The sequence below is a fragment of the Thamnophis sirtalis genome, unplaced genomic scaffold, assembly GCF_051295495.1.
Source record: "Thamnophis sirtalis isolate CommonGarterSnake01/CBP01778 unplaced genomic scaffold, rThaSir2_p1.2 scaffold_3, whole genome shotgun sequence".
NCBI lineage: Eukaryota > Metazoa > Chordata > Lepidosauria > Squamata > Natricidae > Thamnophis > Thamnophis sirtalis.
The window spans coordinates 27,013,635-27,029,892 of NW_028261383.1; the positions used below are offsets into that span (position 1 = coordinate 27,013,635).

The following is a 16,258-nucleotide window of genomic DNA, read 5'->3' on the forward strand; positions in this document are numbered from 1 at the left end:
GTTGATTGTCCTCCAGCTCTGCCATGCTGCCTGGAGAATTCTGGGAACTGAAGTCCGCAAGTCTTAAAGTCGCCAAGGCTGAAAATCCCTAGCCAAGTCCTTCAAACACTTCATAGTGCTCCACCTCTTCCAGCCTCCCTGCACAATTCTCTTTAGCTTCCATCTAGCTGGAGTCTTAATCCAATGGATCAGGCAGAGAAAGAGGCTGCCACGTTTCAATTTTGAACTAGCAGAGTCAGAAGGATCCCCCCAGAGGGAACTTAGGACACAGGATGGAATATGATGCAAGCATCAGGGTGTCACAGACATGTAGAAAAGGGGAGCAAACCTCTGCTTTCATCAGTCGGGTGGCCCACATGGTGGAGGAAACCCGGATGCTCCAACCTTGCTCTGTGCTTTGACCCAAAAGACCTAATTTCTTTGCTCCCAAAGACCTGGTCTCTCACCAACTTATAGTCAGGCAGTAAAATCAAGAGGATGGCCATATATCCCAGGCCACATTTTCCCATTTGTCCAGATATTTCATTCTACACCAAGATTGACTTCAGTTTTCTAGATTATGGCCCTATGGAATGAGCTACCCCCAGAGATCCGGATCATACCCACTCTCATGGCCTTCCGTAAAGCTATTAAAACCGGGCTTTTCCAGCAGGCCTGGGGCTGTTGACCTCTTGATTGAGGTACAGCCCCCCCCCCTTTGATTGGGTGCATGTTGTGTTTTTTTTCCCTTAATTTTGTTGTATCTTATTGTTTTAATCCTTTTTTTAATATTTTTCATTTCTGTAAGCCACCCGGAGTCCTCCGGGATTGGGCGGCCTATAAATTCAATAAATGAAATGAAATGAAATTATGTGTAGAACGAAGCAGAGTAGGAATAGAACAGAACAGAACAACAGCTTTATTTGGACAAGTGTGATCAGACACACAAGAAATTTGTCTCCGCTGCATTAGCTCATGTTGTATATATAAATGGCAAGTAATACTTCAGTGATGGCTAACATTTTTTGTTGAAGTGTGCCAAAAGCCGGTGGAGCATGGGGGGGGAGTTGTGCACATGTGCCCACGCCCATAATGCAATGCCCTCCCCCCTGCACATATGCGCATAACACTCTCTCCCCTAGGGCGCTTCCAAAAGCCTCTGGAAGGTGAAAAACAGCCAAATAAGTGTGTGCATGCACATTGGAGCTGACAGGGCAATGCCTTGCATGCCCTCAGAAATGGCTCCGTGTGCCACCTGTGGCACGCATGCCATAGGTTCGCCATTATGGTAATAGTTCATATATCATAAAATCATTAAAGTTTACTGGATCATCGTAGTTTTTAAGGTATCTAATCCTATATTTTTCTTTTTTGTTACATCTATTATATTTCCCTTAAAGTTACTGGCATTAGAAATTAAAATAGCAAGCAATTCCAATTCCTATAACTCATATTTACCTTCCTGTAGTTGAAGTCCACTTTCCAGAGTATCTGGGGAAGAAAAGGGAGGAATTCAGCATCTCATCACTGGAATCGGAGCAACAGAAGGGCCTCCCTTCAGATACCCTGGTTTGCTTTCCTTAGACTCAAATCAGGAAATAAGGAATATGGAAAGCCACAAGCCAGAATGTCATTGGTGGCTATATATATTTCATCAGATATAAATACATTCTACTATATATTCCGTATACAGGTAGCTCTCAACTTAAAACTACTTTTGTAGTGAAGTTACAGCGCGGCACTGACAGAACTGATTTGTGACTAGTTCTCACACTTATGACTGTTGCAGCCTCCCCAGTCACGTGATCAAAATTTGGGCACTGGGAACCAGCTTGTATTTACAACGGTTGCAGCATCCGATGGTTCTGGGATTGTCCTCTTCAACCTTCCTGGGCAACCTCTGACAGGCAAAATCAATGCATGAAGCCAGATTCATTTATCAACCCTGATTCACTTAACTGCTTTGATTTTCTGAATAACTCTGGAAAAAAAGGTCACTTAACTTGCTTGCCTTGCTTAGCGAGACAAATGTTCAGCTCAACTGAGGTCATAAGTCAAGAACTACCTGCATATATTCCATTCTACTTAGTGGAACCTGATTCTGCTTCCCCAGTCATCAGTGCATGTGGATTTGGGATACAAAGAACACAGGTAGCTTTACAATGACAACAGAGCCCACAATTTATGTTGCTATGTGAGAAATTTGATAAGTGAATGACTGCAGTTGTTAAATTGGTAACCCGGTTGTTAAGAGAAGCTGGCTTCCCCATTGACTTTGCTTGTCAGAAGGTCACAAGAGATGATCACTGCAACCGTCATAAATATGAACCCTTTGTCAAGCATCCAAAAGTAAATCATGTCGTTGTTGGGATGATACAATGGTCGTAAGTGTGAAAAATGGCCATAAGTCACTTTTTTCCAGTGTCATTATAACTGAACGATCACTGTGAGCTGTAGTAAGTCAAGGAGTACCTGTAAATGGTCAATTATGAGTAGCTAATGGTTCCTGTATTTTAGGCAGCCCATCATTAATGGGAGAAACCAGAAAGCCCCTGTTCCCTCTTGGTGCCAAGACACAAAGCCTTTCCACAGAGAAATGAGGGTGTCTCTTCCACTGATTCTGGATCCCTCTTTGATCCACGTGACATCGACCCAGAATCTCTCATGGAGGCTCTGGGATCAAAATGTCATCCAGTGGGGAAGAAGGCGGGGCTTAGCAGTGAGAAGATGGAGTTTCAGGCTACTCCTGAAATTCCTCTATACCGAAGGATTTTTGGATGGGTTCTTTGAACCCTAGCTGTCCCGGAGACGACAATGAAGGTGAGGAGAGACCCAGGACCTCAGAGATACCCGCAAATCTCTGGGGGGGGGGGTATTAACTCCTCGTGCCAATTCCTTTCTGGATTAGCTGCGTGCTAACTGAAACTGCAGGTTGCCCCTAAGAATGCTAGAAGTGATGTCATCTGGTAAGCTGATTTTATTATCCAAGAGAGACTGTTCGTGTTAAAAACTTAAGATAACTGAAACCAAAGAACAGGGAAATTTAGCGGCGAATTGGCTTTTTCTAATGGATTTATGACTGGTGGTTACTTTACTTCTTAAATGCTTCAAGAAACTCCTCGACACCCTCCCCCCTCTGAATCTCCTTAAGTGGATCGTAAAATTTATTTTCTACTAATTAGCCCGTCACGATTCGACACTTTTATTACTTTACTACTCGGCTTTGTTTACAATCACAGCCTGTGAGAGACTAAGAAGTCTGTGGGGAAAAAAAAAGTTTGCAATTTTTAACTGTGACACACATCATGGCGTCCCAAAATACCTCTAAGATTTCATTTCAGAGACTTTTTTCCGCATGTAGAGGACTCTTTGATTCTTATCAAAGACTGGAAAGAAAATTGGATCATCTGATCTTAAAATATGAAGCAAAAACTGAGATTGTTGAATGTTTAAATGCTCCTGAAATACAAACGGAAAATGTGAGAAATGGTGTCTGGTCTATCTCAGAGGAAGAAAGGAGGGGGGAAGCTATAAAGAAGACTCATTTAAAAAGACAGAGTGCAGGAGGAATGGAAAATCCACCCTTGAGAATTAAAGTTAATTTGGAAAATTTTACAAGCCCATAATAATAATAATAATAATGTTTTTATTATTATTTTCATCATTATTATTATTTCATCACTGACATTCAGAGTCCAAAGGTGCCAAAATATCTTTGTCTGGATTTGATTATGAAAACATTTGGTAAATTTATCCAACGCGTGGCAATTGGCTGGAGAGGATCTTGCTATTGGAGAGACACTGGCTGATAGATGGAAGAACGTAATTTAAAATTTAGCTAAATCTGATTACCTTAATGTGTAATAGATATAGCTGAATAATGACTGATATGGATAGTAATATATATAATTTGGAACTGGCTGATAGATTGAAGAACACAATTGAAAACTAGTTAAACCTAATTGCTTTTTCTTGTAACAGATATAGTTGAATAATAATTGATAGATAGTAATGTATATAATGTGGAGTTGATATGATAACTAACAATTGGAAGATTATACATAAAGAGTATTAACTACAATAATTATCACTATTAAAAACTAAATAAAATACATACAATCAAATGTTAATCAATACTGGGAAAATGTTATGATATATGATATAATTAAATATTATGGATGTCCAGCTAAAATAGGATATGATGATTTGATGATAATAGAGGATTTTATAAATAAGTAAATGAATTGTCAGCATGTGTTATGGATTAATTATGTAATGCATAGCTAAGGATGAAGGATGTTTAAATAACCATAGGTAATTAAAATTGGAGGTATAATGATGTTGATATGGTAAATATTCGAGTTAAGATATTTGAATTAATATGAGTTAATGGAAGAGAAGCACCAAAGCATGTTGTAACCAGTTGATATACTTCTTTTTTTTTTCTCATGATAGACACCTGTGTTTTGTTTCATTTTCCTGCCTTGTCTCTTGTCGTTTTTGTCTTTTTTTGTATTATTTTTATTTTTTATTTTAATTTTTATTTTTTATCTGTCCCTTTTTTTTTTCCTTTTTTTTTTTCCTCTCCCACCGGTGTGGGCAGGGATTGTTCAAGATTATTACTTTCATCAATATTGCTAAATAGTAATTACAGTTAAATGAAAATGGATATATAATAATGCCTTAGTTAATATGAGATGTTGGTTGACTGTGGAGGAGATGTACCAAAACTTATCTGTAATTGATTGATATAATTTTTACAGATGTAAAGAAAAATGTGTACCTGTTTTAAACTAAAATTAAAAAACATTTATTAAAAAAAAATGTCATCCAGTGTAAAACCTCGTTGGCTGTTTTTTACCTCTAAATTTTTTCATTGCACTTTTCAGAAACACAGTGATATCACTGTAGTCCCAGATATTCCAGTTCGGGTCTTCAGGTAAATCCACCAGATTCTCATATGTTTCCTTGGCCTGGTAACTGGCAAGACAAAAAAAAAAAAAACATCATTTATCATCCTGCCAATGGAAGTGTCAGGGTTCCAAATAACATCCAAAGTTAAATCAGAGTCCAAAGCAAAGAATTGCTCAAAGCTACAATTTATTAAGAAAGTCATGTTGGTACATCTGGGAAAACCCAAATCTGAGCTGCCTGGGTTTTCCCCACCCAGTTGAAAGTTCATGATCTTGCCCCCACACCCACAAGTCCATCACACGGTCCAATCTTCCACTGCCATGCTGGCAGTTCCACCCATCCAGTTCCGGTCAGGTGAAGTGGTGTAGAGACAAAGGATGACCTTGGATTCTAGAAAGGAATTTTATTTTGGCTACATAGCATTTTACTCCGTACTTTCCCCCATTATAAACAGCATAGTACTACTGCAACGTGCTCTACATGGGGCAGCCCTTGAAGAGCATTCGGAGACTTCAGCTTGTCCAGAATGCAGCCGCGCGAGCGATCGTGGGTGCACCTCGGTTCACCCACGTAACACCTATCCTCCGCGAGCTGCACTGGCTGCCTATTGGTCTTCGGATACGCTTCAAGGCGCTAGTCGTCACTTATAAAGCCCTTCATGGTATTGGACCTGGGTACTTGAGACACCGCCTGCTGCCAATTACCTCCACTCGACCGATTAGATCCCACAGATTAGGTCTCCTCTGAATTCCATCCGCCGGCCAGTGTCGACTGGCGACTACCCGGAGGAGAGCCTTCTCTGTGGCTGCTCCGACCCTCTGGAATGAACTCCCCGTGGAGATTCGAACCCTCACCACCCTCCAGGCCTTCCACAAAGCCCTAAAAACCTGGCTGTTCCGACAGGCCTGGGGCTAAAGAGCTGTTGCCCCCCCGCCTCGAATGGTATGACTGTTGTGTGTTTTTAAATTATGTATTGTTATGTTTCATCTTTTTTATTTCCTGTTTGTACTCCCCCTTCCCGATTTGAATTGTGAGCCGCCCTGAGTCCCCTTCGGGGAAAAGGGCAGCATATAAATGTAATAAAATCCAATCCAATCCAAATCCAATAGTAAAATAATAGAAAGTGTGGCAGGCCAAAGATCCAGAAAGAAATATAGCAATAGCAATAGCAGTAGACTTATATACCGCTTCATAGGCCTTTCAGGCCTCTCTAAGCGGTTTACAGAGAGTCAGCATATTGCCCCCAACAATCTGGGTCCTCATTTTACCCACCTCGGAAGGATGGAAGGCTGAGTCAACCCTGAGCCGGTGAGATTTGAACCGCTGACCTGCTGATCTAGCAGTAGCCTGCAGTGCTGCATTTAACCACTGCGCCACCTGGCTGTAGGCCTGACAGGAAGAAGCTTTGTGATGCCTGGTTGTGTGTAGCTTTTAGTTGTTAAGTGGGGGTGTAGATGGCCAGCTCATTGAATGTCGTTTTGTGTTTTCCCGTCCTTGGCTCCTGGTAAACTGCTGGTAAATCAACACTCGTGTTGACCGACAAAGGCCCCTGTTTCCCAGGCTTCACATTTCTCTGGCTAGCTATTCAAATATGGGCCCCATAGTAACCCAGTTTCAGTTTGGAGCTCCCTACTCTGGAATATTCTTGTGAATCTCTTGGCCAAAAAAATGGGTTGTATCTTACCAAATGACTGATGACTAATAGGGGTGAGGTAAATAATCATTTAGAAGATGGATATAATGTTCAAACTGATCTTGATGGATTAAAGGTAATGCAATGAAATTGAATAGAGACAAATGCAGTTACAAGTAACCTTCAATTTATGACTATTAGTTAGCAACCAGCTACAATGGCTCTCAAGAAATTGACTTACAACTATTTAACATCTGTCACAGTGTCCCTGTAATCACATGGAGACATGGAAAGATATATCAATCTCCACAAGAGAAGAATGGATGGAAAAAGTGATGGAACTAGGAAAAAATGACAAAATTGACTGCTTTAATTAGATGTGACCCATTGCTTGGCAAACGTGATGGATTTATGATAGTTGCATTACTTGGAAGAGCAATGATACTTTTAAACCATCAAACATCTGTCTCTTATTGGGGAGGACTCAACAGGTGGATAAAAATGCCAAATTAAATCTAAACATCTGGCTAACTGTGCAACCCACCATAATAATTGACCATATCAAATATTGCTAATTATACTGTTATCTGAGGTTGTCTAAGGAAATATCTAAGAAGCCCTGAAAATACAGTACGTTGTCTTGACATCCAAATACTGCTAAATAGAAACAGAACTTTCCAAAATAGGAAAACTGCTGGAGGAGCTGCTGATCTCGGAGACTGTAAGGAAAAAGTTGGATTTACTTACTTTTTCAATATGCCTCCAATGTCCTGAAAAATAAAGAGAAGAAGCACTGAAAGGAGCCATTTCCTATGTAGAAAATTAAATTCTTACATTCACAAATACACAAGTGAAACATCTGGGCAAGCAAACACTAACAGACATATAAAGTTTAATTTTTTAAATTAAAAAAATCCCATTGCTCTTTTTCCCCAAACTGTTCAACCTCTTTTAGAGAGGCATTGTTTTTACTTTCTTACATAAGAAAAATAATACCCCCGTTGAATCCAACACAATTACAATATTGGAAAAACAAAATAGTGCATCAATAGGATTTTAAAAAATCCCCTGCATTTATGCTTCCAGAATCAAGGCCCTTTGGGGAATCCAAGTGGTTATAATACTTTGTAGAAGGTCATCAGTGTTGGGTTTCTCCTGGCCTGCAGATTAAGGGGAGGGGGAAGACCCTACATAAACACCCACACCACATCCCCTAATAGGGGATAGGAACCCTAAACAGGCATTTTTACATTTGTGAAGAATATACAGAGACAGTGACCAGTACTTTGAATTCTTGCTTCTCGCATAGCCTGCTTTTTCTGTATTACATTATGTATCTCTAACATTAGCCTTTACAGGTAGTCCTTGACTAAGTAATTCATTTAACGACCGTTCCTTTCCATAGAAAGAGTCAAAAATATTTCTTAATGAGGAGTTGAAAAAGAGATTTTGAACTTGGTTGAGTGCAGCCAGAATCCTACATGGAGACATGGAAAGATATATCAATCTCCACAAGAGAAGAATGGATGGAAAAAGTGATGGAACTAGGAAAAAATGACAAAATTGACTGCTTTAATTAGATGCGACCCATTGTTTTTACTTGGAAGCTTCTTCTAAACTTTGTGCCTGAGATAGCACAAAAAATAAACTCTTTGATGCTTCATTTTCCTTCTTAAACTAATCTGTTTTACACATGGCTAATAATTACTAAATATTCAAAAATGAGGCTTTAATTTTACTTTATATTTTACTAAGCAGAAAAAAAGTTGAAAGAAAATGGTTTTTTTTCTTTTCTTTTCCCTTTATCCTACACTTATTTCCCATTCTTAGCCTTCTCCATTTCCCTGTTTTCTTTATTTTCATTTGTACTTTTCACTATTATAATTTCAATTAAATTTATGAAAAATAAAAAAAAGGACAGAGTCAAATATTCTCAAGAGGGGCTAAAGAATGCAGAGGGGAGCAGTAAAGATGATAAGGGCTCTGGAGGCCAAACCATACAATGAATGGCTAAGGGAACTCAGTATGCCCTCGCTAAAGTCCTCAACTTACGACCGGCCACAAGTCCTTGACTTACGACTGACAGCCGGCAACAGCCTAGCCACGCCTGATTGGCTAAGATGTGGCTGGCTAAGCCCGGTCTGCCAGAGGCACTCCCATTGGTTGCCCTGCTTGACAGCTCCGTATAAATAGCTGTCAAGCAGGGCAAGGTGCTGAATCCTATCGGTACATAGTTGCCTGTTGATGTTGTACAATAAATAGCTGTTCGCTCACTTCAGCCGCCTCACGTCTCGTCTGTTCCTTCGAACCTTCAACACTTAGCCTAACAAAGAGAAGGCTTAGGGGAGACATGACAGTCATCTTCCAATACTTGAAGGCCTCTCATAGGGAAAAGGGCCTCGATTTACTCCCTGTAGTCCCTGAGGGCAAATGGTGGAAACTCATCACAAGGAGCTCCAACCAGGCATGAAATGCTCTAATCCTCACTACATCTTTGGAACCAGGAGCGTGTGCTCACTTCGCTCACATGCGGTGCTTCTGCGCATTCGTAGAGCGTCTATGATTACATCTGGATGGGTGGGGGGGAGCCTCCCACTGCCGCCACTACTGGTTCACCCGAACTAGGGAGAACCTGCAGAATACCACTTCTGGAATAAGGAAGAATTTCCTGACAGTGAGAAGTATTTATCAGTGGAACAGCTTCCCTCCCTGAGTTTTGGGTGCTCCATCAATGCAGAATTCCAATAACAGTTTGGACAACCATTTTTTTCGGGCTAGTATAAGGCCCCCTGCATTGGGCAGAGAAGACCTCCAAGCACCCTTCCAGCCCTAGGATTCTATGATCTCCACTTCCTGCCTGACCTGTAAGAGTTTGCTGGCTGGCTGCTGAAGCTTCTCTTCTATCTCCTGGATGAGATGGTCAAGAGAGCAGAGTTCCTCCATGTGCGTGGCCAAACCCTCCTCCTTTCTTGCCATAATCTCCTTCTCCGTCTCTTCCATTCTAGTCAATAGAAGCTTCTCTTGTCTTTCTAACCAGAGTTGTAGCTCTCTGAATTCAGCCACTATATTTTCTCTCTCTTTTTTGATGAGGTCCTAGAACAAGAAAGAGAACAGGCAAAAGGCGTAGTTTTTATTTTATTTTAATTATTTTACTTAATTATTTTCATTTTAATTGTTTTAATAATTAAACAGATTCCTTGAAGAATCCAAAAGTGAGGTGGGAGAATTTCCTAAGGAGAAAAAAAAATACTTTTGATATTAAAAATGCAGAGGGGAAAGGTTTCTTTTTTAAAAAAGGCTCCAGTTTATATGATCTTTCATTAAAATTTTCTTGGCAATCAGAGATTCCAAAGAAAACATTTGAATTCACATTTTTTTCAGTAAGACAAAATAAGGTTTGCATTAATTTACTAAGAAAGCCAAACCCATTGCATAATACACGGCTCATGGGACAGGTGCACTTAACCCAACTGTGACTCATTCAGCCAATGGTGACATCTCAGTCCCCAGGTTAAGACCAAGTTCTCTGCTCTAATACTGTCTTTATCTTGAATTTCCTTTAACTTGTACTTACAAACAGGCTGCCTATTATTAAAGATAGCAGATAGGATTCTCCTTCCTATTAGCTCAGAAGCTCCTCACTGTTGGATCCATACTTACAAGCCTCTCCTGCAGTTTTTTCTCTGTGTCTCTTTTGTATGTAGCTATTTTTTCTTTCTGCTCCTTCTGAGCCTTCAGGCAATTCCCAACCTTCATCTAAAGCAAAAATACAAGTTTTGAGGTTTTTTTTCTTAAAGAATTACATCAGAGTGAAGACCCAGTTAGAAGATATATTCCAGTGATGACAAACCTTTTAGACTCCAAGTGCCCAAACTGCACATGCGCACATGCCCAAAATGAAAGGTGCGCATGAACATGTGATTGCATGGTGATGCACAAATGTGTGCATGCATGGACATGTACATATGCGCAGTAGAGACCCGAAGGCCAGCGGGAGGCAGGGCATCCCAACAGCAACAATGTGGCAAGAGGCAAGATCTTTTTCTTTTATGAGCTTCTGTTTTGTCATTTGCAGGGAAACAGAAGCTCACAAAAGGAAGGCAGGGCTGACGTCGCTACAACACAACATGCAATCTTGGAGCTCCAGGATTGCTCTTGATATCTCTGTTGCTGGACGGTCCTTTTGGACCTAAACTGTGCAAAGAGACGGTGATAGAGAAGAACATTTCCTGTTGATCTCAGGGATATCGCAAAGTCCCTGATCAATCCAGGAGAAAGCTCTTTTTACCGGCTACAAGAGAAGCAGCCATTTTTAAGCTGCATAAGGTTGGGACAGACCCCTGAATGAAAGCTCAGCAGGAGAGAGAGTGTGTCGTAACTGGTCAGATAAATTTTACTTTTAGAGAACACCCAAAAAGATTTAGAGTAAAGTTAAAATTGAAGACAGAAGAGAGTAAGCGGCAGATTAGCCTGAATTAAAACTATTGTGTTATCTTTTTTCTTTAATTTTGTTTCCTTTTTATGGATGAAATTTTTACAAATGCCTCTTACTTTTTAAATTGGACTGGTCTCTTTTTCCCTTCTTCTGTTTTTCTCATTTTTTGTATTTGTGGATTAAGGATTCCTTTCTTATCTTTTCTTCAAGGCACAGCAGGATTGTCCTTTTTAACCATTTTTTTTTCTTAACTCAAATAAAGCTTAAAGAGAGAGCTAAAAGCAGAGAAAAAAGAAGTAACACTGCCATCTAGAGGCTGGAGGCTTGGAAATATATATATGACGTATATCTCATGTTTCAAGGCTTCAGAATTTGTTTATTGAAAGAATAGTGGGAAGAGTACAGTTTGTTTACACAGGTGCTCTTCTGGAATATTATCAGTAGCTGGACTGTAGTAAAGGGAAAGCCTTGACTTGAAAGATTATAGTGAATTTATTTGAAACCTAGTAAAAGGCCTTGGATGTCCTAGTGGCAGAGTTTACAACCTTGAAAAATTGCGCAATATGAAGAAGAGGAGAAAATAACTTTGCAAAAAATTATGCTAGAAATTCAAAAAGTCCTAATAAGCATAGAAAGAATTGAAAAGAATCTGGGGATTATAGAACAAAGAACAGAAAGAATGGAGGGAAAAGTTGAGGATATTGATGAAACAATGATGAAACTTGAAGATATAACTCAAAGAAACTGCAGAGAAATATGAACAAAGTGACAAGAACATTGTTGATACTGACAGCAAACTGAGAGTGGAGAGAAATGATACGTATGGAATACTGAAAGGAGAGGTAGACAAATTGGATCTCTACCTCATGCTTCAAAATATAGATGAAGAAAGGGGAGAAAGCTTGACAGAAATAATGAAAATATCTTTGGCAGAAGCACCAGTGATAACCAAAGGCAAGCTGATGAAAGGAACAGATGGAGGGTTTCGAGTTTTTTTCAAAATATGCCATGAACAACAAGTTGCCAAGAGAAGATCACATAAGACTTATCAAGAAAACACCTAGAATACAGATTTTACAAATGGCAAGAGATATTGGACTGCACTACTACTGGAAGGATACAGATACAGGATGATGAAATGAAAAGTCACAATAAAATTAAGTTAAACTTAGTTAAACTTAGAGTATTATGTATAAGACACAGTAATAATAGTTATAGTCAAATAAATGATTAACAATGATAATAATGCATTTATATATACTAGATTGTTATATGGAATTTTATCAAAGCTGTAAATGAGGACCATGGAGATGAGGTGGAAAAGCTTTTTTTTTTATAAAAGATAAACAATTTTATATAGAATAGAATACAAAGATGTAACACCATTGGATGAGTCCAGGATGATGTAATAAATGTATTTTAAATTTAGTATGCTTCACATAAAAAGGATGTAATAATAGCTATATTCAATGAATGTTTAACAATCATAATAATTGTATGCACATATATTAGATTGATGATATGAGCAATGGAATGTGCGAAAATGACTAAGTTGACATGAAATTAGAGAACAAGAAGACAAATAATTTTATAGGACATGGTATCTATTTAATTAGTGGTTAAATTAAAAAAATAATATGGAATTGAAAATTTATTAGAGAATGTTACCAACACCAAAATAAGAGAATGATTTAAAATAGGATATAAAAAAATACTTATTATTGGACATGTTGAAGATGATGTAACAAATTATTATAATATAAATGAACCCATATTTAGAATACCTTGTTTAAAATGAAGAAATAATAGTGACAGTCAAACAAATGAAGTACTATAATAATGTATACAAATATTCTTGATTGACAATATGTGACTTTATATAAAATTTAAGGGATGATTGTGGAAAGGATGCACAAAAAACTTGTAACCAATCGACACACTGTACGGAATGGAAGATGTTTTTATGTTACGTGTTTTGTTTGTTTATGTTTGTTTTAAAAAATAAACACACACACACAAACACATATATATACATATATACATATACATATACACATACACATACACATACACATACACATACACATACACATACACATACACATATACATATACATATACATATACATATACATATACATATACATACATACATACATACATACATACATACATATAAGATCAAGGATATATCCTTATATATATACGTTGCATTTGTGCTGTGACACAATACATTTATATATATATAAAGCTCACAAAAGAAACCATAGAGATCTGACCTGGGCCGACGGTGATCATGCCAACAGAGGGGGCTCTGAGTGCCACCTCTGGCAGGCGTACCATAATTTCACCATCATGGATATATCCAATCATCATAAATGCATGACAATTGGCAAACATCCAAATTTTGATCATGTGACCACGGAATGCTGCAATGATTACAAGGGTGAAAATGGTTTTAAGTCATTTTTTTCAATGCTGTGGTAACTTTGAACAGTCACTAAACAAATGGTTGTAAGTGGAGGACTATGGTAAATCTGTCTTCATAAAGATTGTAGCCACAAAGGATAAAGTAGGAAGTGAAGATGTCAGGCTGGAATTAGGGAAGTTTGTTAAAAGAATGACCCAGTCAGAAAGTTGCACAGGACTGTAATAAGACCGGTAAGGAATAATGGGACACTACTAGCTAGCAACAAGAAAATTACAAGAAAGTTAGAAGGACTCAGGTTAGAAGGATGCTAAGGTACATAAACATAAACTTTGGTAACTTCTAGCTTATTATAATAATAAAATGCACAGCATTTTTTATAAGAAAGCTAATTAGCACTAAATATGCTATGTATGAAGGAGGAGGGTAAAGTGGGCCAGGACAAGAGATCAAGATACAAGTGTCAAGGAACCAATGAATGATTCTTAGGGTGTTAACTTCCTTGATCTTAAGTGTATAAAATTTGTATTTGTATTTGACTGGGGGGGTCTTTGCTCCTTTAGCTGGTGAGACCCCTTTGAAATATTTCAATAAAGGTTCCTTGCACTGCCTCTCCAGTCTCGATCCCACTGGCATCTGCACCAGGCTAAACCAAATTTGCAGATAACCGAGAAAGCAAGTAAAGTGATCTAAGGATTTCTAGGAAAATCAAGGATCTGGATGCCCCTCCGGAGCGATTCCTCCTGGCTGACTCCTACCTGGTATTCCTGGAAAGCCTCCTCTGAAGGGATCACCAAGTGGCCCTTGTGCTCTTTGGATCGGTCGCAGACAACACAGATGAGGGTCTCGTGGTCCTTACAAAAGAGCTTGAGGGGCTCCTGGTGCTTCGGGCAGAAACTCTCTCTTTCCTTGTCCGGATGGGTCCCGCATCGCCTGGCCTCTTCCGCCACCCGCGCCAGCTGCCTGTTGGGGAGGAGGCTGCAGGGCGCGAAGGTCTGTCTGCACTGGGGGCAGGAAGCCTCCGATTCCGACGCCCCCCAACTGCGGGTCAGGCAGTCCCGGCAGAAGTTGTGGCCGCAGTTCGGGATGAGCACGGGGTCTTGGAAGAAGTCCAGGCAAATGGAGCAGTTGAGTTCTTCCAGGAAATCCTGCAAAGGCGCTTCGCCCGCCATCGCCGCGCCCTCCGCCGGGAGAAAGAAAGTGAAAATTAAGCTTCTCTTCCTCTAAATCAGGTGACTGCCTTTGGGCTTTGCCTAGTTGGGAAACCGAGGTGATTTCTTGTTGTTTTTGGGGTCATTTTCGTTTATTTTTTAAAAAACTACAGTGTTTTAAAAAGAACAAATTGGGGAGGAGCAAAAATTCACAGGACAGACCCCAATCAGTTATTATTGGCCCAGCCAGCTCTTTAAAGGGAAAATTGTTTTAAAAACTGGAAAGAAGCAAACACCCTTGGGACGAACCCCGGATCGATTACAATTGATCCCAGCATCCTATTAAAGCGAAGAAAAGGGTTTTTAAAAATTGGAGAGAAGCCAAAATTCATGGGCTGTCTCTCCCCCCCCCCCATCAATCTTTTTTTTAAAGTTTTTATTTTTAGACAAACACAAACAAACGAAACAAAAAACATAAAACCATCTTTCATTACAAAAAGTGTGTCGGTTTGTTACAAGGTTTCTGTGCATCCCTTTCATAGTCACGATGGGATGTCTCAGAGATGAAGGGTAAATCAGAGTCTTTTTGGTCACTTTTTATAGGAATATCCTGCAGAGGAAGAACTGCCAGGACTGCCCCCTTTCCAGCCAGCCAATCAGGAAATGGATCAGGAAAAGCTCTAAAATGATTCTGTTTTTACATCCCCCAAACTCCCACAACTTTAACCTTAACCTGTCTGCTGTTGACCTCACCCCGTTCCTAAGAGGCCTGTAAGGGGCGGGCATAAGGGCACCATTGTGCCATCCGTCCCTGTCCAACTGTCTCCATTTATTCCTACCCATTTACTGTCTTCATATTTATGTTTATACTTATGCCTGTTAACTTCTACATGTTTGACAAACTAAAATGAATGAATGAATGAATGAATGAATGAATGAATGAATGAATGAATGAATAAATAAATAAATAAATAAATAAATAAATAAATAAATAAATAAATAAATACAGGGCAAAAGTCGCCATGAAGACTATCTTGTAGATGGAGAATATGGAATATGTAGAATGTGGAATAGGATCATTTGCTGGATGGAAATCTTCAGGTTAGATCAATGAGGTGCCTCTTAAGGCAAAAGATGGATAGAAAGAGCCATTGGTGGTCTCAGGCCAACTTAGGACAGGGGGACCCATGGGGGGAGAGGGGGGAATCTGGAGGGTGGAGAACATCTTATACTCTTTTGCCCTTTGTTCAAGGGCTTTTGGGGGAGGCTTCTTTAATCACAGCAGGGTCTCTGAGGGGACATAAGGCAGTCCCAAGCCCCCTCCTTTTCCTTGCCTTTTTGGTGGTGGCACTTAATTTCTGGAATGTCCTCCCCAGAGACAATTAATTAGCAGTCACAGTGGGTCATGTTGGCACCAGGGGAAGGTGTTTCTGTGGAAGGAAGGATCTAAATCTCTTTTAAATAATCCCCAGAAGTGGGGAGATGCAAAGCAGGAACAACCCTAGAGGGAGTCAACAAAGGCCTAAGGGAGGGAAGCCCCACCCCTTATTTAGGTATGGGGAAAAGGCGGGGCTGGCTGCCATCTTGACTTTGTTGACCTGCCTTGGGACCCCCTGGCTGTAATCCCCATCCCTTTTGCGAGTCTGTTGGGCCGAATCAGTGACTCTCAATTTGGTATCTGGGAAGTAAAATCTGTGAAGGGTCCCTGCGTCATGTGA

General features: G+C 39.7%; 2 protein-coding genes across 5 annotated transcripts in view; both read right to left on the reverse strand.

Annotated features, from left to right (window-relative positions):
- Positions 1-16,258, reverse strand: part of LOC106545924 (E3 ubiquitin-protein ligase TRIM11-like) — a 103,121-nt gene that overhangs the window by 10,564 nt on the left and 76,299 nt on the right. The gene's annotated exons all lie outside the window — the stretch shown is intronic.
- LOC148047709 (E3 ubiquitin-protein ligase TRIM39-like) overlaps positions 1-16,258 on the reverse strand; it is a 57,050-nt gene that overhangs the window by 2,102 nt on the left and 38,690 nt on the right. The window contains exons 1-6 of one of the 4 annotated variants that reach the window (XM_087711688.1): positions 14,148-14,676; positions 10,187-10,282; positions 9,389-9,619; positions 7,274-7,296; positions 4,841-4,959; positions 1,438-1,470 (exon numbers count right to left, since the gene is read on the reverse strand). In XM_087711688.1, coding sequence (XP_087567814.1) covers positions 1,438-1,470; positions 4,841-4,959; positions 7,274-7,296; positions 9,389-9,619; positions 10,187-10,282; positions 14,148-14,561 — 916 coding nt within the window. In that variant the 5' untranslated portion in view covers positions 14,562-14,676. Of the gene's footprint in view, positions 1-1,437; positions 1,471-4,840; positions 4,960-7,273; positions 7,297-9,388; positions 9,620-10,186; positions 10,283-14,147; positions 14,685-16,258 lie in introns of those variants that run through there. The other 3 variants (XM_087711689.1, XM_087711690.1, XM_087711691.1) reach the window with 3 other exon arrangements.